The sequence below is a fragment of the Schistocerca piceifrons genome, chromosome 1, assembly GCF_021461385.2.
Source record: "Schistocerca piceifrons isolate TAMUIC-IGC-003096 chromosome 1, iqSchPice1.1, whole genome shotgun sequence".
Taxonomy (NCBI): Eukaryota; Metazoa; Arthropoda; class Insecta; order Orthoptera; family Acrididae; genus Schistocerca; species Schistocerca piceifrons.
This window is the reverse complement of record NC_060138.1, coordinates 662,868,950-662,894,562: the sequence shown is the minus strand read 5'-3', so window position 1 is coordinate 662,894,562 and position 25,613 is coordinate 662,868,950. Positions and strand designations below refer to the sequence as shown.

Sequence of the window (25,613 nt, the reverse complement as noted above, 5' to 3'; positions counted from 1 at the left end):
TTTTCTAAGGACATGATTCCGCCCACAGCGTCTCTGTTGTGATACTGAAGTAACTATACGCACATTGTTGACTACATGGTGCAGAGTTCAGATATCCTTAGTGCATTGTTATTGCAGCTTCCCGACAAACTGTATGCTCTGAGGTAAGTACATGTTTGAGGGACATTTTCTTTGTGCACATGGGAAAAATTATTCTGGTAATTACGGCCCCACATCCTCTGGCGTCTTTTTCTTCTCTTACGATGATTATAAATGGGTATATGACGGTAGTTATCTCTTGGATAAAATAGGTATCAAAAAGTGCGATATGAAACTAAAACACAGACTTGTTACCTCTAAGTCACAGTGAGAAAGACAGCAGAGAGTATCTTTCTGTTTGCAGTGTGCACAGCGGGATTCCAGTGCGACGTGAAACGTTGCATCCCCAAGGACTGGCGCTGTGACGGCCACGTCGACTGCCAGGACCGCACCGACGAACTGCACTGCGAGACGTGCTCCAAGCAAGGTGAGTGCCCATGTGTCACAGTGCCGTGCCAACAACAAACCCTGCTCCAAGCAGGTGAGCAAACAGGTAATCAAGTTGCCATCACAGAAAATGTTCTACACTGTGTAACAAGAGAAAGTTGCAGGAATCATAAAGTTTTTGTTGAAGTGACAGGCTGATAGTAAGCATACCGGACTAAAAATGTTACCTCAGGAGACATCACTGTAACACCGTGTAACACCAACTCCAGCTTTGAAATTCACCTGAGTTTGGCAAGCTATTGTTGTTGGGTTGGTGCACAATATAGTAGCGTTTTTTATGCGTTTAATAAATACAGCAGACACATGTAACAGAGACATCAGTCATCAATAACATATTATCCTTCATTATTTATAACAGGGTGCCAATAATAGACTAACATTTCGATTCCGTGGCTCTAGTAAGCACACGGTTTTGAGGCGAGGAAATGTTTGAGTCATGATCGAAGCGCATTTTCATCCGCAAAACGGAGTTCCTTGAAGGTTGTTTGATAGAGAGCAGAAACGGTGAAAATCTGTGGGCGCGAGGTCAAGGGAATAAGGTGTGTGAAAAATGCCTTCCCAACACAGCTCCACTATCTTTTTTTTTTTTTTTTCAGTCTAGCAAACTGCGGACTGGCGTTATCGTGGAGTACCATCACATCACGCAGTCTTCCTGGTCGTTGTTCTTGGACTGAGTCTGCAAGACGTCTCAGTTGTTGACAACAAAAGTCAGCAGTGATTGTTACACCTCGGGGCAGCAATTCGCATTACACCACACCGTCGCTGTTGCACCAGATGCACAACATTATCTTTTGTGCATGCGCGCAGGTATTTGTAGGGGAGTTGCTCCTTTGTTTGGGCTCAATCATTCCTTTCGTTTCCCTATATTAGCATACAGACACCATTTCTCGTCACCCGTAATGATACAGGATAGGGATGGTCGGCGTTGTTCACGAACCGATTGATGACGGGCAAACAGAGATGCGCATATGGCAACCTGATGATTTTTGTGATTTTGGCTTAGAGCATGCGGTACACGAACACTAGATTTTTCAACCTTTCCCTTTTCATACAAATGTCACGCGATGGTGGAATGATCACAGTTTATCACCTTTCTCAGATCTTGAGTAAAGTAACGTAGATCATTGTGGATTAATGCCTTTGAACTATCTCCATCAAACCCCGAAGGTCTTCCTTAACGCTGAGAGTCACTAACATCAAACGATCCTCCTTAAAATGAAAGTAACCATTTTCTTGCAATGATCTGTCCAGTAGTATTATCCACAAACATGGCGAAAATGTGTCTGGCTGCCTCCGCTGCTTTGATCCCCTATTGAGCCGAAACGGAACAATGTGCCGGAAATGTTCAGATTTCGCCACTTGGCATTCCATTATCTAGCGTCCACACCTTCACTCACTGTCTCCAAATGACAAAATGACAATACATAAACTCAGACAGTAACAGTGAATTACAAATAAAAATGACAATCGATAAATAAACTCACACCAAAATACGAAACAAAAACACTACAAACTTATGCACCAAGCTAATACTTATGTCTGCCATATACAGCTGGAGCTAATAGATCACAATGATGTTGTCTGCTACGTTTCCAAAGGCGTTCCAAATAGTCCCACATATTTTATGTGGGATTAAGATCGAGTGATTTAGCGAGACAGTTGAGGTGCGACAAGGTGCCTGACTGCAACCCTGCGAACACTGTTGTTGTCATCTTGGAAGACAGGAATATTCACAGCAGACTCATCATGGGGATGTAGTAGAAAGAGAAAAGCTTCTTCACCGAGAATACTGAAATAAACATTCTGATTCATGTTCACAGAAACCTGAATGAATGGGCCAAATACTTTCATGAAACACAACCCCAAAACATAACAGATCAACCTCGCTCGAACAACACTCTCCACACACTGCAAGTTAAACCCTTATTGGACCGTCGAATGCACTCGACACCTCGCACGATTTGAAAAGATGCTCAGTCGCGACTCGTCAGACAACATTACATGTTATAGTTTCTGTGATGTATGGTACTCGAAGACAAGCAGCTTTGTGCGTCGCTGTGACCAGTGGCCGTCTGGAAGGCGCGTGAATCCAAATTTCTATTCCCTGCAGTTCCCTTCGCAATATTCGTTCGCAAATTGGTTGACGTGGATATGCGTTCACTGACAGCAACAATTCCTGTCAGGTTTGAAAAAATTGTCATCGACAAGGCTCGACCCTTGTCTCTTGTCCCGGAGGATTAGGATCATCTTTCGATCATTGTCCTTATGCCGTATTACATGGGCCACTCCAAAAGAAATGCACACTATCTTCTTTTTTAAATCCATCTTTTATTCTACATGTTTGAAAGTTTTCCAGTGTGTAGATACATCCTTTAGGAACTATATTTTCATTTCTCCACATAGTTTCCATCCCTCTCAACTGCCTTACGCCATCTTGGAAGCAGCGCCTGTATACCCGCACGGTAAAATTCTGAACCAACCTGTTGGAGCCACTGTTTGGCGGCGTGCACAAGGGAGTCATCATATTCAAACCTTGTTCCACGAAGAGAGTCTTTAAGTTTCCCAAAGAGATGATAGTCACATGGAGCCAGATAAGGACTGTAAGGCGGGTGTTTCAGTGTTGTCCATCCGAGTTTTGTGATCACTTCCATGGTTTTTTGACTGACATGTGGCCGTGTATTGTCGTGCAACAGCAAAACATCCTGCTTTTGCTGATTTAGTCGAACACGACTCAGTTGAGCTTGAAGTTCCTTCAGTCACATATGCGTCTGTCAGCAGTCGCCAATTCGTTCTCTCTGCACATTGTCTGGAGTGTGTGCAATACGAGGCCTGCATCTGCGAGGACAATCCTCAATATTACCGTGCGCGCTTTCATCACGTAACCTGCTTGCCTACCGACTAACTGTACTGCGATCGACAGCAGCACCTCCATACACCTTTTTCAACCTCTTGCCTACCGACTAACTGTACTGCGATCGACAGCAGCATCTCCATACACCTTTTTCAACCTCTTGTGGATGTTCCCCACTGTCTGGTTTTCACAGCACGGGAATTCTATGACAGCACGTTGCTTTTGACGAACGTCAAGTGTAGCAGCCATCTTGAAGACATGCTGTGACGACGCCACTCACGGGAACAGGTTGAACTAAGTTTGAAAAGTTGAAGGATGTATCTACACACTGTAAAACTTTCACATATGCAGAATGAAAACTGTATTTTTACAAAAATAATGTGCCTTTCTTTTGGAGTGACCCTCGTACATGGCTGCGACTGCTACACCATTCCTTGTAGACACGTTGGACATTGCACATTGATACTCAACAAACTGATCAACTCCATTACGTTGTGGTCGTAGCCATGTACAATATGATAACTACTTGATGATGTAGTCTTATCACCTGAGTCATTCTGGTGCAACGTTTCGTCAAGTTTCCTTCTCGTCATCTTAATATGAATGGAACATTTGCTTTGCTGTGATTCCTTCTTTTTTGTATCGCTACAAGTTCATCCAGCGAGTATAGGATATAAGGTTCTAGGGTATTGTTCAGGAAGCTTAGGTTTATGGTTGGTAGCATCTCCAGTGGCCTCTCCGACCAATACACTAAGGCCTGTGTCCACTGAGTTTAATCATACCGGTGATCGTAGCTGGAAGACGGAACGTCGTGCCTGCTTCGTCACAAGTCGTACCGTTTATTAATATTCCTCTGTCCCACAATTACATTCTGGTCATGCCCTTCCGTTTCCAATTTTCGTAACAATTTATGATTACTATTTCATATCTTTTGGAACAATGTGTTCCTGAGAAGTGACATTCAGTTACTTTTCCTTTTCACTAGAATAATTTGGACCTCGCATGCCTGTGGACCAGTCTGTACTGCTCTGCTTGGGCTGATCGTGCAGTTTTTCACTTCACCGGGTAGGGGAGTACCGCAAAACAGTGATATTCATGCCTTTTACTAAGAATTGAAATAACTCGCGTAACCTTGCTCATCAATACTCATTTCAGCGTTTGGTATGGTAGAACACTGCTAAGCTTCGCTGGGTTTTTTCCACTTTGTACTGAAACTATGTTGCGAACTCTTTCTGTGCTCTGAGAAATCCCTCTACGAATTGCTGTGGTGGCAACAACGCAGAACTTAGTTACCCATGAACGGCATGATATACTGCTTCTTGTACCGTAGTCACTCCCACCGTCGCGTCGTTCAGACTATCCGTCAATGCTCGCAATTATCTAGTCACATTATAAGTCGTTGCTTATGGCTCGCACAGTGTTTCGCGCATATTGCTGTAACTCGGTGGTTAATTCCCGTAAATGTGGGTGTTGTTCAGCACATGTGCACTAAGTTGGACAACTGAATGGTACATCATTCTACTGTAGTTCTAGTACTCTCCGCTACTGCTTGTCTCTGTCCTACCGTGTTGTCAAAGATCTGGATATCCTCACTGTCAGCCCTGCCAGATACTATTCTCAACAGTGTTCCACCTATTCTTGTTACGTATCGGAGATCCATCAGTTACTTAAGCTGTCCCTCCATTTTTTTTGTATAAGAGTTATAACCTGTAGTATTCCACTTGCACTTTCGTCAAGACTCCTTCTTTCTGCACCTCCGTATGGACCTCCAAAACTGCATCCTGCCATCTATGCACCTTATTCCTCACTTCCCATTCATTGAGGGTCAGTCTGTGTGTCCACTGGTGGTAGGTGAATAAAATGTTTGCTTTTCCTCTTGTCTGGAGAAAAATACCCCACACTCGAGGAACTGGGTCTGCAGAGCATTTGCCACTTCCCTTCTGGCTAGTTGTAGGATCAGCAGGGATATAACATTTATCCGAAACGCCCATGTTAGTGCACCACCTGAGAGAAAGGAACCTTTATCACCCTCCCTTTCTCTTTCGAAAGGCGAGACTACAAGGAATAAAAGACAGAACGCCAAAAAAGAGCTCTCGTTCTACCTCCTGACATAATTCATCAACAAAGAAAACAAATCCCTAAAACATACGATACATAGTACAAAAATAAGCTTGTACCACCCCTTAATAAATTAATGAAAGACAATCGGTGTACAACATCATAAATAATCTAAAAGTTTGGTCATAAGCCTAGTTATCAATGCGGTCTCAGTGCACTATATATCGTAAGTTCTCTTTGATCATATCGGTTGATCAGCTCTTTACCTTTCTAGATTTAGCGTTCCATACCGCAGATGATGGCGGTACTTGTGGCAAAGCACTTGTGGCAAAGCTCTTTTAAATCGCTTAACACATCTCACGTGAAGTTTTTGTCGCCATCTGTATCTTTACATTGACAGGTGATGTCATTTCCAACACTTCGTGCGGTCCATGGTATCAGAGTAGGAACTTTTTCGTTTTACTCTTAGATGTGTACGGATTTGTTATCAAAACCCATTGACCAAACCCGTATTGTGCCAACTTCCCCACACATTGCCCATCCATTCCTCACAGATGACATGTTTGCGTGCTTCACTTTTTGCCATACGTCTCACAATCTTTTCACAAATTTCTTTATTCATTCACTGTCGGTTCCAAGCTTCGGTTTTACCACTTCGAATCACGGAGCCACCTTCCTGCCATATATTACCTCATACGGCGAAAGGCCAGTAGCTGTGAGCATTTTGGAGTTGCACATGGCAATTATGTACGAAGATACATACGAGTATACCTGTTGTTTTCATTACTGTTTAAATAACAACTTAAAATCTTAAAAATTTGGTCATGAACTTTTTCCATTCTCCCATTGACTTGAGGGAGGTAAGGGCTTGTTCTAAGTTTGCAAGTGAGAAGCAATTGGCTCACTGTTTCATCAGACTGGACATAAAATTAGTACGCTGATCTACACTCCTGGAAATTGAAATAAGAACACCGTGAATTCATTGTCCCAGGAAGGGGAAACTTTATTGACACATTCCTGGGGTCAGATACATCACATGATCACACTGACAGAACCACAGGCACATAGACACAGGCAACAGAGCATGCACAATGTCGGCACTAGTACAGTGTATATCCACCTTTCGCAGCAATGCAGGCAGCTATTCTCCCATGGAGACGATCGTAGAGATGCTGGATGTAGTCCTGTGGAACGGCTTGCCATGCCATTTCCACCTGGCGCCTCAGTTGGACCAGCGTTCGTGCTGGACGTGCAGACCGCGTGAGACGACGCTTCATCCAGTCCCAAACATGCTCAATGGGGGACAGATCCGGAGATCTTGCTGGCCAGGGTAGTTGACTTACACCTTCTAGAGCACGTTGGGTGGCACGGGATACATGCGGACGTGCATTGTCCTGTTGGAACAGCAAGTTCCCTTGCCGGTCTAGGAATGGTAGAACGATGGGTTCGATGACGGTTTGGATGTACCGTGCACTGTTCAGTGTCCCCTCGACGATCACCAGTGGTGTACGGCCAGTGTAGGAGATCGCTCCCCACACCATGATGCCGGGTGTTGGCCCTGTGTGCCTCGGTCGTATGCAGTCCTGATTGTGGCGCTCACCTGCACGGCGCCAAACACGCATACGACCATCATTGGCACCAAGGCAGATGCGACTCTCATCGCTGAAGACGACACTTCTCCATTCGTCCCTCCATTCACGCCTGTCGCGACACCACTGGAGGCGGGCTGCACGATGTTGGGGCGTGAGCGGAAGACGGCCTAACGGTGTGCGGGACCGTAGCCCAGCTTCATGGAGACGGTTGCGAATGGTCCTCGCCGATACCCCAGGAGCAACAGTGTCCCTAATTTGCTGGGAAGTGGCGGTGCGGTCCCCTACGGCACTGCTTAGGATCCTACGGTCTTGGCGTGCATCCGTGCGTCGCTGCGGTCCGGTCCCAGGTCGACGGGCACGTGCACCTTCCGCCGACCACTGGCGACAACATCGATGTACTGTGGAGACCTCACGCCCCACGTGTTGAGCAATTCGGCGGTACGTCCACCCGGCCTCCCGCATGCCCACTATATGCCCTCGCTCAAAGTCCGTCAACTGCACATACGGTTCACGTCCACGCTGTCGCGGCATGCTACCAGTGTTAAAGACTGCGATGGAGCTCCGTATGCCACGGCAAACTGGCTGACACTGACGGCGGCGGTGCACAAATGCTGCGCAGCTAGCGCCATTCGACGGCCAACACCGCGGTTCCTGGTGTGTCCGCTGTGCCGTGCGTGTGATCATTGCTTGTACAGCCCTCTCGCAGTGTCCGGAGCAAGTATGGTGGGTCTGACACACCGGTGTCAATGTGTTCTTTTTTCCATTTCCAGGAGTATATCATTAAAGTATCGAAAATGTCAAACGTGACCAACCATTTATTTACCACTGTTTGCGCTACTGTACTTGCCTGCTGCTCAAAAACTGAAATCACCATTATAAACCATAAGAAATGGTCTTTTACGGCCAATAACTTTTTGCTTGGCATCCTGCTTCCTAGTCTTCCATCAAAGTTTTTCTGCCACCCATCAGTCAGTTGCTCTATGACCACCGCAACCTGCCAATGTATGGTCATGTGCTCGTTTCAAAACTTCGTCCTAGAATACTGCAGGGACCAATACATTTTGTCATTCTGCACAGCAAACTACCAGGCATCGCAGCCTGTGGCTGTTGTGACCTGAATGTCTGTCGGTCAGCGTCTTTGACTCTTTGCCAGTCAGCAATGTTCTTGGCCATTGCTTGCAGAATTGCAAGTCTCCTGCTTAATCTATCGCCATTAGTATGCTTTTTCCCTGGTTTGTGCACCACCTCGAAATCGAACTCGCTTAGCCTTGGCGTCTATCTTGTTAATATACTTGAAGAGTCCTTCACTATTAAGAATCACTTTAACGAAGCGTGATCCATCACCATTTTAAACTTTAGGCAATACAAATAGCAATAGAAGTATGAAATGACGTAGATAACTGGTAACATTTCCTTCTCTGTAGTGAAACAATTTCATTCTGCTTTGTTCACTTGTCTGGATGCATATGTTACTGGATGTTCTTTGCTATGATATACGAGCTGAGAAAGCATCCCATCGTCACGTTGCTCGCTTTACAGGAAAAAAATTAATTCCTTTTTGAAGTTGTAAATGCCAATGCTGGATTTGATGTCAGAGCCCGTTTCAAGGTATCAATCACTGTTTGACAGTGAGTAGACCATTCGAATTCTGTTACTTTCTTCAAGAACCGGTTCAGAGCCTCGTCAATCTCAGCAAAATTTTTTCCAAATTTTCTATAATAGTAACAAAGGTTTAAAAATGGTGGCAGTTGTTTAGCTGTCTTTAGTAGCAAGGAGTTCCGAACTGCCGATACAGACAGTCAGCCAGTTTAAAGGCAAAGGTACCGAGTTCGACTCACGGTCCGGCACACAGTTTTAATCTGCCAGGAAGTTTCATATCAGCGCACACTCCGCTGCAGAGTGAAAATCTCATTCTGGAATCAGCCAGTTGTTGACCAACAAATACTTCCATCAGTGGTTGCGCACATCGGGGCTCCGTATTATTTCCTGAGTACTGGAGCATTGTTCCCTGTTGATAAACGCACTGCGCAACTGCAATCGCTGGTAAAGGACCTCTAGGATTAAATAAAACTATAAACTGCAGTAACAAGGCTTCTACTGCTTTTCTATCGTTTTTGTGTAAGTGCTTTACTTTTGTATGTAATACAGATGCATCAATGGCTTGTCTGAGGAAAAGGCCCTCTCTATTTCATCTTCCTCTGAGACATTTACAGTAGCAGTCAATAAATCCTTTTACAATAATCAAGACCTACCAGATCCATAAAAATCTCCTTCCATTTCACCGACGCGAATTATGTTTCTGTTTACAAAATAATGTGACTTAATCAACTCATCATTGCTTTCCAGTAGCTCTATAACGCACAATATTTCCTTTGAAAAGTCCATACCTACATTAACCCAGATCAACTTCCCTGTACTTTGTGGTATGCTACCAGGCGAATTCATCTTTAGTGCGTGTGGCCACAGTGTATTTGGTGCCATCTTCACGACAACTGAACCTTCTGACATTGTCAGATTGCAGTTGTTGCCCCTAGAGGAAACAATGTCCCACCGAGCTCAATTTTGTACTCCAAGACGTTAATTTTTGCGTGATGTTTATCAAAGAAGTCGAGTCCTAGGACATTGCAGTAACCCTCAAAAACATGTGGCAACTCTTCCATATGCTTCCAAAAACTCACAGTTCCTATGCTAAACCTGAGGAGTGTTACCACCATTGACGCCACGTCAGTGTCACCTACCCCACGTGGAGACGTCAGTCTCTTTCCATCTAAGAGATCCTGATTCTGACTGCCGACCGACACGTGAACACCTGTGTCCGCCAAAAATTTATGTTCCCTACCGTTTATTGCGTCTAGCAAGCTGCATCCATCTCTGCATTTATTTTAGCAGTCCTTTCTTTTATAGGGAATGTCGTGTGATGGATGAAGCATCCCCGTTGCCATTTAAAGGACGCTTCTATGGACGGTGCTAACCCACATTTTGCTCCAGCAGGCACGCAACTTCTTCCCTACATCTCCACACTCACAACATTCGGGTTAATGGCACTGCTTTCTGGTGTCACTCGTATGCCCACACCCATCACTTTATCTTGAAGGAGAAAACGCCACAGCACTGTGCCTCTGAGCAATAATGTCGATTCCTTCCAGCTGTGTGGAAATCCTAATAGCAGCGGACAATTCATTTGGATTCTCCATCAAGCGTTTTCTTGACATGTCAGCAGAAATTCTCCTCACAAATACTTCCAAAGCCCTACTCTTCAAGTCACGCAGAGTGCATGTCGCCGGCCGGAGTGACCGAGCGGTTCTAGGCGCTTAGTCTGGAACCACGTGACCGCTACGGTCGCAGGTTCGAATCCTGCCTTGGGCATGGATGTGTGTGATGTCCTTAGGTTAGTTAGGTTTAAGTAGTTCTACGTTCTAGGGGACTGATTACCTCAGATGTTGAATCCCATAGTGCTCAGAGCCAGCCAGAGTGCATATCAGTCTCTGTATTCTGCATCAGTTCACAAGTTTGTGTGTTAATTTATCTAATCCTGACCGAGAAGGACTCCACCGATTCACTGTGTTTTTGCCACAACCCACTGAATTTCTCCCTAAAACGCCCGTTTTGTTTACAATAGTATTGGTTTAGTCTGTTAGTTCACTTGTGCCTTACCCACTGTATTATGGTACATAATGCACATCTGTCTAACAATAACGTAGCCATATTTAAAGAAGTTTCATCAAACCAGTTTCCCAGTTTAGCGCTAGCCTTCACATCACTGACAAAAACAGGCACATCCTCGATGATTAGTTGCTCTGAAAAAGGAGCTGTGAGATTAGCTGCTGCTGGATCAATGGAGAGAACAGTTTTATTTAACAAGACTTTCGTCTCTCGCGAATCAGCCTGTGGATGCCCACAAACGGCTTGCAACGCTGCTACTGTCGTGTCTTCGGTTCGGCTATACTTCTCAACAACGTGCCTATCTGCCCCTGAAAGCCTTCCACCACATTGTGTGGTCGCCACACGTGTTTCTGGCATTTGTGTCACCTCCATCTACCGTTCCACAAGAAACAGTAAGGAAATCTGTACGCAAAATACACAAACAAAAGACGAACTACATTAATTCTTAGATTGTATCATAGCCGAACAGGATTTGGTGTAGAGCTGACACTGCCCGAATAAACAGAAACTTAGTTCCAAACGAATTACAATATCGGCACCTCACTAGCTACAACTAAACTACTATACAATTTCAAGGAAAAATGAGGCAGTTCTGCAGGCTCCAATGGTTTAACAATAACGCTCTCCCCCCAACATGGCTATAAACAAAAAAAACACAGAATGGCCAACAAAATCCAGTCACTGACCTTACGACTTTGTGGCGAATTGCTAGCTGCAGCAGTTAAACTCGTGAAAGAGCCAGACAGCCGACATCACTTCCTGACGCTGTAGCCACGTGGGTGTTGCACCAGCCATACATGCCTCTAATGCTGACAGACACTTGCGGACACCAATTACACAGCCATGGCCTTGGCCTCCACAGTCGTCAGGTTAGTGTCATGCCGAATGCGGTAGTGAGGATCTGTCGAATGCTGAAAAGCATTAACAAAGTATTACTGTCAGTTTATACATTTATTAATAACAAGTATCGTGTTGCCTTTTCCAGATGACTGGCAGCCAGGTGCTTGACAGCCGGTATGTGCTGGTGCAGATGCACCCCTCTGTTAGTATGGCAGTTGAGCAGCTTACGTAGCAGCCACTATGTTAGGGACAGAAGCCTATTCAGTGCCACCAGAAGCACAGGCAGCACTGCTCAGTAGCCTGCAGTTCTTCTCACTGGATTCATAGGGCACTCTCATTGAATCGAAGACTGTGCTCTGGAAAAGCTGGTATCAGATCTGCACAAGGCGGCCATAGTCAGGAAGAATTGTAACAAGGCCTCTCCGAAAGAGACTGGACTGCGACGTTGGGATCAGCCTACACATGGGGGCAGCAATTACTGCGCTTCCCTGGTACAATGGTGGTTGATCAGCTGCCCAATGTCCATGAGTGAGGCCTGCAGACACCATCGGTGTTGAAAGGCGCCGAAGTTTCCTATCAGCGATGGTGAGGATGAGGCAGCGGTAGCTCCCAGCACCAGAGCTCATCAGATCTAGTCAGCGATGGCACTGTAGACTGTAAGCATCTTGGAAGGCATCGAAGGGAGCATCACAGGTTTCACTTCAGTGCTAGTTGTTTCAAAACTGATATATAACTGAGAACAACTGAGAGCTAAGCTATGAGAGTCAGGGTACAAGTACTTGCTGGGCTATGACGATGACGTTATTTTTTGTGCACTAGTTTCCTGAGCTCATCAGCGCTCTTCATCGTGTCACGATGTCACAGCTTCGCCTTTCAGATGCTCTTTTCTGCTATGCCCGCAACTGAATAGTTACTCTTGCATTGAATCGGAGCTTTCTCGTAACACTTTGCGCAGTTATATTTTCCCGCTGTTGCCATGACAGTTTGCTATGTTTGCTTACTTGAGTGCTCAGCTCTTCCAGGATATTCCAGTCGCTTCCTTGTTTGCAGCTGCTCCATCAGTGCTTCTCGTTTGCTGATATTCTACCTGATTGTTGAGAATCTGGGGCACGACAACTTCATCATTAGGATAAGCTACCGTTTCAATAAAAAATTTTATTGGCTATGAGTTTCGATCAAACAGATGACCATCAGGTCCATAAAAATTCGGGCCATTGTTATATAATATTCCAATAAATTTTTGAATACTCAGACTGAATTAGCTAGTCTGCCTAACTACAACCCCAGCTAGGAGCGCAAAGGTAGTGCTCACACCTTTGCGAGTGATAGACTAGGTCTGTATATGTTGCTGTTACTCTGGTGTATGTTCATCTGAGTGTCGTTTAATGCGTATTTCAGCTTGTGGAAACGTTACATCTTTTTTACCCAGTTATTGTATGTTTAGAATGTTGTCTTTTCTGTAGGAACTCCTTCTGAGTGTGAATTGTTGACTGCTGCAGGCCTGATCCACTGTGGGGAGAAACGATGCATGTCGCAGAGCCATGTGTGTGATGGGATCGTCGACTGCCCCTGGGGACAAGACGAACGCAACTGCCGTAAGTCAAACTCACGTTCCATTATATCTTTCACTGTGTTCGATTTCACTCACTTACGAGTTTCGAACAGCTAGACACGTGCGGACAGTTTAAAGTCAGATGTCATTTGGTGTTTCTCTTTAGAAATAAAGTTACAAACCTTTTAGTAGCCATTATGCTACAAGTGTCCATTTCATACAAAGAAATCGCTATAAATTTTCGCGCAGAGAGCATGAAACAAAATTTAATTAGTGAAATAATAAATAGAAAGGAATGAAAATACTCCTTCACCAGTGCTGCGAACTGTATGACATCTGTTCACTCGTACTGATGATACCGCTCGCTGGTTCGAATCCCGCCTCGTGCATGGGTGTGTGTGATGTCCTTAGGTTAGTTAGGTTTAAGTAGTTATAAGTTCTAGGCGACTGATGACCTCAGAAGTTAAGTCGCATAGTGCTCAGAGCCATTTGAACCATTTTGAAGTCACACTAGAGATTATCGTAGTAAAACACGTTGAATGAGGGACTTTTACTCTATTCTAACTCAAGAATATTTGTTAACAACTTGATTTAAAACGGTCGGTTGTTACATGCTGTCTCTCTCGCACGTGTGATCTCGTGCAAACGTGCTCCCTACATAACAGCAGTTCTAAGTCGTGCTTCCTTGAGGTCAAAAGAGCTATTTTGTCTACTAACCTTAACTTAATCATCCGTTTCCCTTCTACATTCATTCCTGTCTTGAAAATGTTTAGTGACTTTTTAGGGCATGTTCGATGTATTTGTTAAACAACACGTCGATAATCTGCCAAATTTCCCTACGTGGTTCTGAACACAATTTTATCCTGTCGATCCTTAATTAATCCAATGGATTTTTAGGTATTGTAAATTACTCGCCTGTCTTCTCCGAATTTCTAACATCAAATTCCAGCAATATTGTCGAAACCTGCCTTCGTGTCAACTGATGCCCGAAAATTGCAGTCATTCATCTTTATTCTGTGTAATATTAGGTCGCTGCTGCTTTACTTTTACTGAGACAATCATTAGAGATTTTATCGCAGATTAACTATAACCGAAAGCACGACTCTCGTCTCGAAGTTCTCTTCCTGTTCCTACGTCCCATTTAAGTGAAGACAGGTAACCCATCGTATGCCATATGGCTATAATTATTCGCGGTGAAATGCCTCAAATGGAAGATTAGTGTTTGAATCGGAAACCTTTAATTAAGGACACTGTGCGAGAGGGGAATTTTATTTATGAATTAATAGAATATAAATATTTACAATTTCATAAAAGAATTCTCAATTCATTATCCGTAAACATTTGTGTCGTATTTTATCTTTAGTGTTTCATATTTTTTACCTACAAATGTGTTACTTTATTAAAGTACAGTTTTACTGACGACTGGTTTAATCCTAACAAGAATAACATCTATCACGACAAATTGATATCGTTCAAGAAATTTGTCAAGGACGTGTGCCCCATTGCAGCTAAAATATTGCATTATTTTACGATATTCTTGTTTTACGTCTTAGCGTCATTCATAAGCACAATCATGAGACAAAGAAACGTGCGAACAAAAATTTTAATATTCAGCCGTCTTTCTATGATATGTTAAAATGCAGCCCTGTAGCAATCACACTTCTTAATTCTTTTGGATACCTTTCCTTCTTATATTTCACTTTAAAGTTCCTGAACGGTGACCCGTAATTTCCATGGTGCACTAAGGTTGCACTCTGAGCCATTCTTCTTTCAGCGTCCTCCACAGATTTTGCTGTTGACGAAAGTGGGCGCTGCTGTTTCTTTAGTGCGGTGCTTCTCACAAAAACTGCTGAGCCAATACCAATTTATCCCAATGAGCTTAAACCTACACCCCCTCCAAATCTTTTCCGAAAGTAATTTTGACACTACCCCTTTATAGATAATAAACTTGACGGATATCCTCCATATCAGATCTTGCTCATTCCGCCCTATCCTTTTGCAGATCAGGTTTCCCTCCGCTTTCTCATCCTGTCTTGTTCTTCGCTGTCTACAATCATAGTCTGGTTTCCGACGTACATATACTTACCCCTGTCCAAAATCCTGTTTCTCTTGCCAGCCATTCTACCACATTTTACATTCCACATACTGTGGCTACTTCGAACTTCACCGCACCATTTAACACTCACGATTCCAACTTACCCTAGCTTGGTGCTGGTCCAGCCAATTTTTGTGCATCATAGTGAAGTACTAATGAAAACCAGAATCGTACTTAAAATCCAGCGGTTTCTATGGCGATACACTGAGTAGATCTTGGTAACTAACCCATAAAAATTGCATTTTAGATCAGTTTCGGAATCAAAAGCACAAATCGCAGCATTCAAGGATCATCATTTAACTGTGTGACATTTTATTATATAATTTACGACTTAATGAAGTAACGAAATGAAATTGGAAAGAATTTAAATCATAATGGTGTTCAACACGATTTATGAACATCGCTATGAACAGCAAAAATCACTATTTCAGTTTTTAAAAAAAGGGCATATTGTAGCTATAAGGAAACATATCTCTTACGCAATGCCAGATAACGAAAGGAATATAACGAATGATGAAATGACATTAAATATAGCAGAAATCTTTTTCTGCGAAACTGAACTCGCTTCAAGTTACTAAAATTGCGTTAACCATTGGCCTGCTTACTGAAAATTTCAGAAAAATAAGTCCATGTCTCATAGCGCGCACGCAGCACGATGCCAAAACAAATGTGCTTGTTATGTTGTCAGCCCCTTTGTGGTGTGTGTCCCTAGGCTGCACAGATGGAGTGTTTGTATGTGTGTTGCAGTGCGGCTAAGCGAGCGCATGGGGGACGAGGGCAGCGGCGTGCTGGAGGTGTTCCAGCCGGAGCAGCAGGCGTGGCGGCCCGCCTGCATCAGCCACTGGGGCTCCGGCGCCTCGGCGCGGGACCTCTGCGCCATGCTCGGATACACGTGAGTGTCGCTAAAGCAGAGGTCGACAGCACTACAGCAGCAGCCATCGCCACAATAGAGGAAATCCGAAGAAAAACTGAACCATATTCTGTGTCGTCCATTTACACTGGCGCAAATTGCTAATGTAACCTACGAAACAGCACATGTTCTACATAGGGTGTATCAAAATAATTTTACAAGTTTCGGGGACATGTTCATTAGACCAAAATAAGAAATATGTTCATATAAATATTTGTTCGAAAATTCTTCGATTTCGAGTTATTAATGAAATTTGCGGTTTAGGCCGTTGGAGCTCATCAACATAACTCATAACAAATGTTCTAAATCTAAATTAGAATTATATTAATACCTTCAGCCGCTAACGGGCGTTGATATGTATCAACGGGGGCAGGTGAAAATTTGTGCCCCGACCGGGACTCGAACCCGGGATCTCCTCCTTACTTGGCAGACGCTCTATCCATTTATTTATTTATTTATTTATTTATTTTGATCCTTGTGTTTGGTTGTTGCGGATGTCACATGACATCCGTTCCAATTCGTTTTGTTGATCCTTCCACTCAGTTTTTTATTACAGAGGCCAACCAGCTCTCTGACCGAACACGCTGAGCTACCGTGCCGGCAATCCATCTGAGACACCGAGGGCACAGAGCATAGCGCGACTGCAGGGACTATCTCGCGCACGCTCCCACGAGACCCACATTCTCACTTCGTATGCCCACACACTACATTCGTAGTATCCCACCCCAACACACGCATTACTCGTGGAAGACATTCTTACCAAGTCCCATAAGAGTTCGGGGAATATGTGTGCATCTGCACAGAAGAAGGTCATGGCCGGTGTTGCCAGGACTGTATTCTTATATGGATATGGTGTCTGTTCTTTCGGACATGTGCGAAACAACAGATACCATATCCATATAAGTGTAACGTTCTAAATGTCCTCTTCTTGCTTCTAAAGAAGCATTCATTCCTTGAATCACAGAGTGTCGCCCCCTTTCAAATACTCCCTGACCATTTCGAATAGTTTCGCAAGCGTCCATGAACCATTGATAAAGAGTTCCCGCATCCGGGTGGTCTGCTGTGTAGACCAATTGGTTAAAGTGCCCGCAGAGATACCAGTCCAAAGGACTGAGGCTGGTGAAAAGCGCAAGTCACAGACCTGGTCCTCGTCTACTTATCCATCTGTCATGGTAGATAACACCCACTTCATCACGAACACTGAGACAGAAATGTGTTGGAGCTCCAGCATGCATAAGCCACATGTTTCTTCTTATTTGCAAGGGCACATCTTCTAGTAGATCTTGGAGGGTGTTCTGCGGGAAGTTTCTGTAGACAGCACCTGTAAGACGTGCTGGGAGAAAGTGTGCTCCTACCAGATAATCACCGACAATTCCATACGATACATTAATCATAAACTGATGCTGATGCCTAACCTGTAGTGTAGCATAAGGATTGCGCTCGGTTCACATGTGTTGGATGTGAAAATTTGTTATTCCATCTCTTCCAAATGTTGCCTCATCTGTAACCAAAACTGAAGAGACAAACAACAGACTGGCAATTTGAGCAACAAACCATACTCAAAGATTCTCTCCTGGGGGCAGGCGTGAAGCACTACACGTGCTGAAGATGATACTGAAACAGGAGTTGCTCGTGAAGTATCCTCCACGCTGAACTTGGAGAAGTACCACATGCCAGAGCTAATCGTCGCGCGTTGACAACTGACTCTTCTTCGACATGCCTTAGAACGTGCTCATCCTTGTCAGGCGTGCGAGTAACAAGTGACTTTCGTCGGTCGATATTCTCGGCAACGCGACGATACCTAACGCCAAAGGTTGGGTGAATCGCTGTCTTCGATCTGGAAACGCCGTCTGATACAGCCGTTCAGCCTCGTGTCCATTACCATTCACCTGGCTGTACATAAAAATCATGTCTGCCTGCTCACAAAATGAATATTCTGTTATGTCTGAACGGAACGGTTTCAGTTAAGCAACTACCTGTCGTACATGTACACAATGGACACGTCGCAGACAGACAAACGACGACTGTAAACAAGTCTCCCTGGCAACACAACGCCATCTAGGATACAATGAGTCAAACGGGTGTGTAGATAAGTGAAGCTGTTGGGTGTCAATTGGAAAGCCGTTGAACATCAACAACTCTAAAACGAACGATTTTCGGACAGATATTAATTGATTTTTTTTATTATTTTGGTGTAAGGAACTTGTCTCCGGAGTTTGTGGAAGTATTTTTGAAACTTCCTGCATACAAGAAAACCAAAATGAGCGACAACGTAATGTACCACTCGGTAACTCTGTCGTCTCTGTAGTTCAGAAGGCCTATACGATTAAGAATGGAAATTGACCTAGCTCCCTTGAGCGTAATTATTCTATTTCAGTATTTTGAATAAAAAGAAATGTAGATGACTGTTAGACGCGTAAAGATCGCGGATTGAAATTCACACACAACGTAAACAACTAATATCTCTATTCTGTTCAACATACTAATGCATAAACAGCATTTACATGCACTTACCCTTTTTCTTCCTAAAACATTATACCAGACCTCGGTTATGAATTAACTTCTGTCTCAAAGTTTCCGATATATGTTCATTCGACTCATATTTTGTAGCGTACGAATTGAAATAGCAAAGATCGATTGAGTAGTGAGTCAGAGATACTGTTCACCAGTGAATGGTCAATTTCAGGTATAGATATAGCGCTGAAATGTCTTAAAATTATATTACTTATTTTTCGTAAGTCTTTTTGCCTTTGAAGACTAAAGTTTAATATCTGACTGCGATTTGTTCTAATAAAACTAACACTTGATCTAAGTATATCGTATCTAAATACGAGAAACATTTTATCATTTTTTCTTTGTCCCCTTTATTCGAACTTTGATCTATAGAGAGACAAAAATTTGTTTTTGGATTATTTCGACACTAGTTTTTACTTTCTCTTTTCTTAAGAACCGTAGGAGTTTATTGATACATCCACTCTGGATAACAAAGGTCCGACGACTTCACTGGTTCCAGTCTGAAACAGTTTACACACTAGGAGAAGTCATGTATTTATACGCACTAGAGGTAGGTAGATTTAAAACAGTTTCAGAGTTCTATATAGGTGTCATATTTAATTACTTTAAGCCAGAAAGCAATGAATTTTAAACACAACTTACGTAGCATGTCTGTTCGTTACGAGAGACCACCAAAGAAAAACAAAACAAGAGTGTGTGAATGTGCGATCTCACACAAAACAAGAGTAAACTCTTTATATTTTTGTCGTCTAAAATGATAGGCCATTTCAACATCGTTGGCCATCGATAAATTTCCGCTACGATGATGCAGAATACAGTTGTGATTGCATTTCATTGAACGACCAGACACTGTGTAAGGTTTCTCCTCTTCCTTTCACAGAGGCCACAGAAGAAAAAAAACATATGCACAGGAGACTGGCTCTTTACAAACATTAATGACATTACATTCTTCCCATAAAAAGGAATATTTCAGTGGGTGGGAGGATTCTTAGATCTATGAAAGGCAAGGAAAAACTGCTTCCAATTGGATCTTACCAAATAGGGCACCGTGATATTGAGACAAACCTCGTCGTTTCTGGCAGCTTTAATTTACCAACTTGAAACAGCGTTCATTATTACGACAACGTGTATCATCTCTCATATAAATTCTATTGCTCTGCTGGTTTCTTCTCAATGTCATAAATATTTTCCCTTTTGTTGTGTACCTTAGTCATTAATTATGCTCCTCATTCCTTGTGAGCAAATAGCGGTTTTCTTCGAGAGGGTTAGAAGCAGAAGTAATGAATTAAAACTTGTGCCACAGCCATGACTTGAACCCATCCTAACCCCTCTTGTTTACTAGGCAAATGTGCTAACTACTACATCACAGCTGCACAGATTACCGTAGCCCACTGCTCTCCCTAACACAACGTCAGTTCACAACTTCAGCTCATTTTCCCCTACTATCCTAACTGAAGGTAAAGTTGAGACTAATATGTCTCCATGAAAATGTAATTTCATCAGATCAATAGAGATACAGGCAGGATTTCCCCATTATGCACAAATGTGAGGCGCTATTTCAGTGTCAGAGAGCCTTGGCAATACTGACGATTTAAGAAAGGGAAAATGGACTTAAGTTGTGAACTGAAGTTTGTGTTAGGGAGGCATTAGGGTAGGGTAGTCCGTGCAGGTATGATAGCCACAGTACTACAGTGATGCAGTATTTGGCACATCCGTCTAGTAAGTTGGAGACCTGTGTTCAAATCCGAGCTGTGGTACAAATTTTGATTCATTACTTCTGCTTCTATCCCTATCGAACATAAAGTTGAGACTCATAGCAAAATGTAATTCCATCTAAATATCAGTTACATCAAAGACAGTTTTAATTTCTAATGATACCAAATAACAGATAAATGAGTCACATACTCACCAGTGCCATATACATATTTTCAGGGTTGCCAATTCTAGTGAACTGACGATGCTCAGCGGTATCAGCAATGTACGCACAGTCAGCTCAAACAGCAGCAGCGGCGCCTACACTGGCGACACTATGTGGAGGACGACCAAGCAACGCAACGTGCTGAAGGAGCTGCGCACCTGCACGGGGAAGGACTATGCTACGGTGAAGCTCACCTGCTCCAACTTTGGTATGCTATCAGCACAGTGCCCCGCATTTACACAGTTATTTTATGAACATTGTGTTTATGATCTGTAGCTCTACAATAACTCTAAAGAAGAAGCACAATCTACACCGGTCCACAGTGTACTGCACATGACACGACTCAGGGACATTTGTAAGAAACTTCTGTATATGATGATTTCAGAAAATGAAAACAGTATCATGTAGTGAAAAAGAACAGTAAAAGATACGGGAGAAGTCAGCAAGAAAATTCAGAACTACTTGGCCTGGGATTTGGTAAAATGTTTAATAACAACAGCACTGATAATAATATGATTATCCTGTTACAACATTATCTGCAGACGCTGTAAGGCGGCATCAGTCAAACGATTTTCAGTAAGACGAATTTACTTCGCTTACCGTAGGTAAAGTGCCTCACACCACCAAATGTGTTCTCCATCAAAATCAGTACTGACAGATGCCACATAGCTACACCACAGTGCCAACACCCAGTTACACATAGCAATGCTCGGTTATTTACAGATTCTTCTGTAACATATTATTAGAAAAATTTCATATTTAAGTTCATAAACGCAACTTGTTTTTCAATCTTAAAAATGCTATTTTATATGAGAATAGTATTAGAGTAGTGTGTATGCTGTGTGTGGGTTTTTTCCCAAGTTAGAAAACAGTTGTTATGTTTCGACATAAGCTACAATGTGGTTATCGTAATCATAACTTAATTTTTCTCTCTACTACCGAGTTCTACGAAGAGCCCCCACCTTGTCCTGCTCGCAACCTCTTTCGCTCGATGGAGCAGTATGGGTTCAAGTTGCGAATCCTCAGATACACTATATATTATTCAACTGGTTTTCAACGGCTTCATTTGTATTATTATGCTACCAAAACTTTCATGGCAGCTATAAGACACCAGTACTTCATTTCAAATGTGGAATCTAATAATTGTGGAAGAAAAATGAGCACATACCTTATGTATCCAATTACTCGTTGTACTGACAGGTTTAAAAGCATATATGTAACTTTCGCGTTTCTACTCAAGCGCTACTTCATGAAAACGACACGAAAACCAAGTACTACAAAAGTTTTATTCTTCTGCTTGTTTTCAAGTGAGACTACTCAAAGATGACTATTTTTGACACCATGCTAAATAATGAGAACAGCCACTTCACATTAATCAAATTACTCTTTGCTTCAAAATATAATCAAGATATACAGGGTGTTACAGACTGACTTTGAAAGTTTGTACAGGGTGAAATTCCGAACGTTTTGACATAAGGAACCTATCGCAGGAAAGGTGGAGTAAAGTTTCTACAGCACCACGCACTTTCTACACTTTCGGTCGGTTAAATGGAACACCGGAATACTGTATTCGGGAAATGTTTATTGACACTAGAGTACAATCAAATACTGTGAACTGAATCTGTGCCTTGACTACTGAGTACTGTAAATTTCAACGTGATGACCATCAGCTTCGTTACATAATGTATAACGATGGACCTTGTTCTATCTGGTTCTCCAGAAGATTCTTCTCTTTCCTTTGATGATATCCAACGTTGTAAAGATGCGCTCACGAAGCTCAGGTACTGTTCCTACCGGTGCTGAGTACACCAAGGACTTCACATAACCCAAGAGGAAGAAGTAAACAGGGGTAAGATAAGTGAGCACGCAGGCCAAGGGACTGGACATCTCCTTCCAGTTATTCTCTGCTTGATATCTGACATACGCTCCGACCCGTCGATCAAATTGCGCTAGAGCACTTTCACTCTGAAGCACCGAACTAGTGTGCAGTTGCAAGGGAACATCCTTGAGAACTTCAGGCAAGGTATTACTCAAAAAGTTCAAATACCATACACCATTCAAATGACGGTGAGATGTGTAGTCCAATAAGGAGATCTCCGAGAATTCCAGACCAGATTTTCACTGAGACTCTCACCAGGCAACTTTTCGTACAGGTAGTACACGAATTTCCACAGCCCAGTGATGGCTGTAGGAACTTTATTTCACATTACCAGTATAAGTTTCTCATATCAAAATATTTCAGCCTCTACAATTTCCCAAATTCTCAAAACATTGCTGCATAACACCCTGAATAACGTGAAATCTCTTGCATAATGACCAAGAGCTCCATCATAATGTCAGTGGAGTTGTTAAATGTTGTCAGTAGATATTACAATTCGTCAAATTTTCTAGAATCACTTCGTGAAGTACATTCTAGTACGCATCTCCTGTGACGTTCACGTCAGTAAAGCACATTTCGAATACCCAAAATTATGGTACTACTTTTCATTCATTAATATTTTGTTTTATCAGAATTTGATTCAAAAGAAGACGATTTTTCAAATTGAGCTGGAATTATGCTAGTTTATCTGCACCGATAGCTTGAATGTGAATACAACTGATCACACCATTCTATTATATAAGCAGAGCTCATTCGTGTATTAATCAAGCATTATCTCATAGACTTGCAATCGCCTGTTTGAATCTCTACAACGCTACAAAACACATGCGGAATACACACGCTTAATTACCGGTATATTTTGTTTATTTTGCTAATGTACCAAATTCTTTGGGTAGATCGACACACAGTCTTGGCATGTCCTGCAAGTAATAATACTGTGAATAAATAAGAGACTGAGGCAGCGAGACAGATGCAGAAGTTCACGTTCCTCAGATGCCCTCGACGGGTTTCAACGATAACACTTTTGTTGCTCAAATTTTTTTATGAAGACATGAACAGCAGTACGCTAAGGTTAAATTGGCGCGAACTTCTCGTACAAGTGGAACAGGACTTTTGCCACATGTGTAACTCGTTTTAAGGCAAAAGTCTTCTCTGTTTTTAATAACTTCATGAAAACAAACTGACTGCAACGTTTACATCACCAAACCGTCAGTAACAGGCAGTCACAGTTGTGCGATCCGTACTGATTACTTCTCAGTAAGCCACTTTCATCGTGAACATAAAACGCATTCAATCATTATTACTAAAAACATATTGTATTTCCCAATTGTCTGGTTTTTAAGTCACTCTATGTAACAGAGCCAATGCAGCTAAGGTCACCGATAGTCAGAATAGAGTTTTTTCTACAAAGGCACATTCTGAGTTCTAATCAACTGAAATAGTTACAGATTTACAATATAACATCTTTTTAGACAATTTTAAATCGCCTATTCCTAATAGCAAATATTTTTCGTTTGATGTAGGTTACAATAAAAACTTGCAATGCATGTCTTCACGTGTAACATTTTTAACGAGGTGGTTTTCGTTTTGCAAGCTTGTGGTCAAAGAAGACATCCAAATTACCCGCGAGCCTCTACGAGAATTGTCGGAGGATTTGAATCAACTCCAGGGGATTGGCCGTTTCTAGCAGCACTACTAGGAGGCCCGGAAGAAGTGTTTTACTGTGCTGGAGTGCTCATCGCAGACCAGTGGGTGCTGACCGCGTCACACTGCGTCGGAAAGTAAGTCTCTATGCCTGAATGTTGTGGAGTATTAGCCCAAAGGCTATGCTTCTGACATAGTTTGTTCTGTTTTTTCTTGGCAGCTTGACTGCTTTTAACATAAAAAAGAAAACAAAAAAATCTCGACTGCTGTTAATACACAAAACTAAACAATAAAACCGCGCAAGTGGAGCGTTAATATTCCCCCACTATGTGGTTTCAATGCCAGGAATACCATGTCTAACTTGGTGTCGCCATACAATCATTGGCATTAATTTGTTACACTTGCCCGATTTGGAGTTACAATTTTTTACGTAATACATAAATGAGTAACCCGGCAGTTAACTAGTACAGGAGGTGTATAAAAATAAGGAAACGCCACAACAAATTCATGCTGGAACTTATATGCAGATGCTGCACGTAGCGCTCTTGTGTTTGACCATGAAGGTCACCTATGTAATGTTTTCATTCGTGATCAGAAGAGGGTTACGTGTTGTTGTGAGTGCACTGTGTCGGACCTTAGTGGATTTGAAAGTGGGCAAATTGTTGGTGCTTTTATGGTCAGTGCGAAGTGTTTGGTGTTTCAAGAAACACCATAGCGAAGATTTATTCCGTGTACAGTGCCCGCTAAAGGCACAAAAGTGTGTGTTGAGTGATTGTGACAGACGGTCATTGAAGAGAATTGTGACGAAAAATAAGGGGACGACAGCTGCAAAAATCATTACAGAACTGAATGTCGCACTCGTGGGCCCTGTCAGTACCAAAACAACACGAAAGGAGCTCCATAAGTAAATTGTAGGGCAAGATGGAATTCTAAGACCATTCATCAGTGACGCAAATGCTCGCAACAGGAAAACATGGTACCGAAGCCATGAAACTTGGACTATGGACCAATGGAAGAACGTCGTCTGGTCAGATGAGCCTTGTTTCACACCGTTTCCAGCTTCTTGACGACTATATGTCGCAAGAGAAACATAACGGGATTTTGGTGATGATTTTGGCAGCCATGTTGTGGTATTCCATGGGCTTCACTGCTACTCCTCATGTGAGCATTTTGACTGATTGGGTCCATTCCATGATACAACGTTTCTTCTCCAATGCTCATGCTGTGTTCCAAGATAACAGAGCCCCTGCTCACACAATTCGCATCCTCCAGGACTGGTTTCGTGAACACAAGGGTGAATGGTCACAACTACCCAGCCTTTGTGGTCTACTTTGGAGAGGTGCTGTGCACTTCCAAAATCGTTACCTCAACTGGTCACAATTTTGCAGGAATAATGGCATAAGATTCTGTTGAAAACCATACCGGACTTGTATTTATCTATTCTGAGACGACTGGAAGCTGTTTTGAATGCCAACAGTTTTCCAACACCATACTGGGCCGGGTAGGCTAATGTTTTGTGGTTTTGGTGTTTCCATACTTTTGTCCAGCGTCTATACATATCCTCATAGATAC

General features: G+C 42.8%; 1 protein-coding gene across 1 annotated transcript in view; it reads left to right on the top strand.

The window, feature by feature from the left end:
• LOC124764283 overlaps positions 1-25,613 on the top strand; it is a 332,221-nt gene that overhangs the window by 259,961 nt on the left and 46,647 nt on the right. The window contains exons 10-14 of the mRNA XM_047249132.1: positions 383-505; positions 13,029-13,124; positions 15,924-16,068; positions 20,533-20,726; positions 23,992-24,178. Of these exons, the coding sequence (XP_047105088.1) occupies positions 383-505; positions 13,029-13,124; positions 15,924-16,068; positions 20,533-20,726; positions 23,992-24,178 (745 nt within the window). The remainder of the gene's footprint in view (positions 1-382; positions 506-13,028; positions 13,125-15,923; positions 16,069-20,532; positions 20,727-23,991; positions 24,179-25,613) is intronic.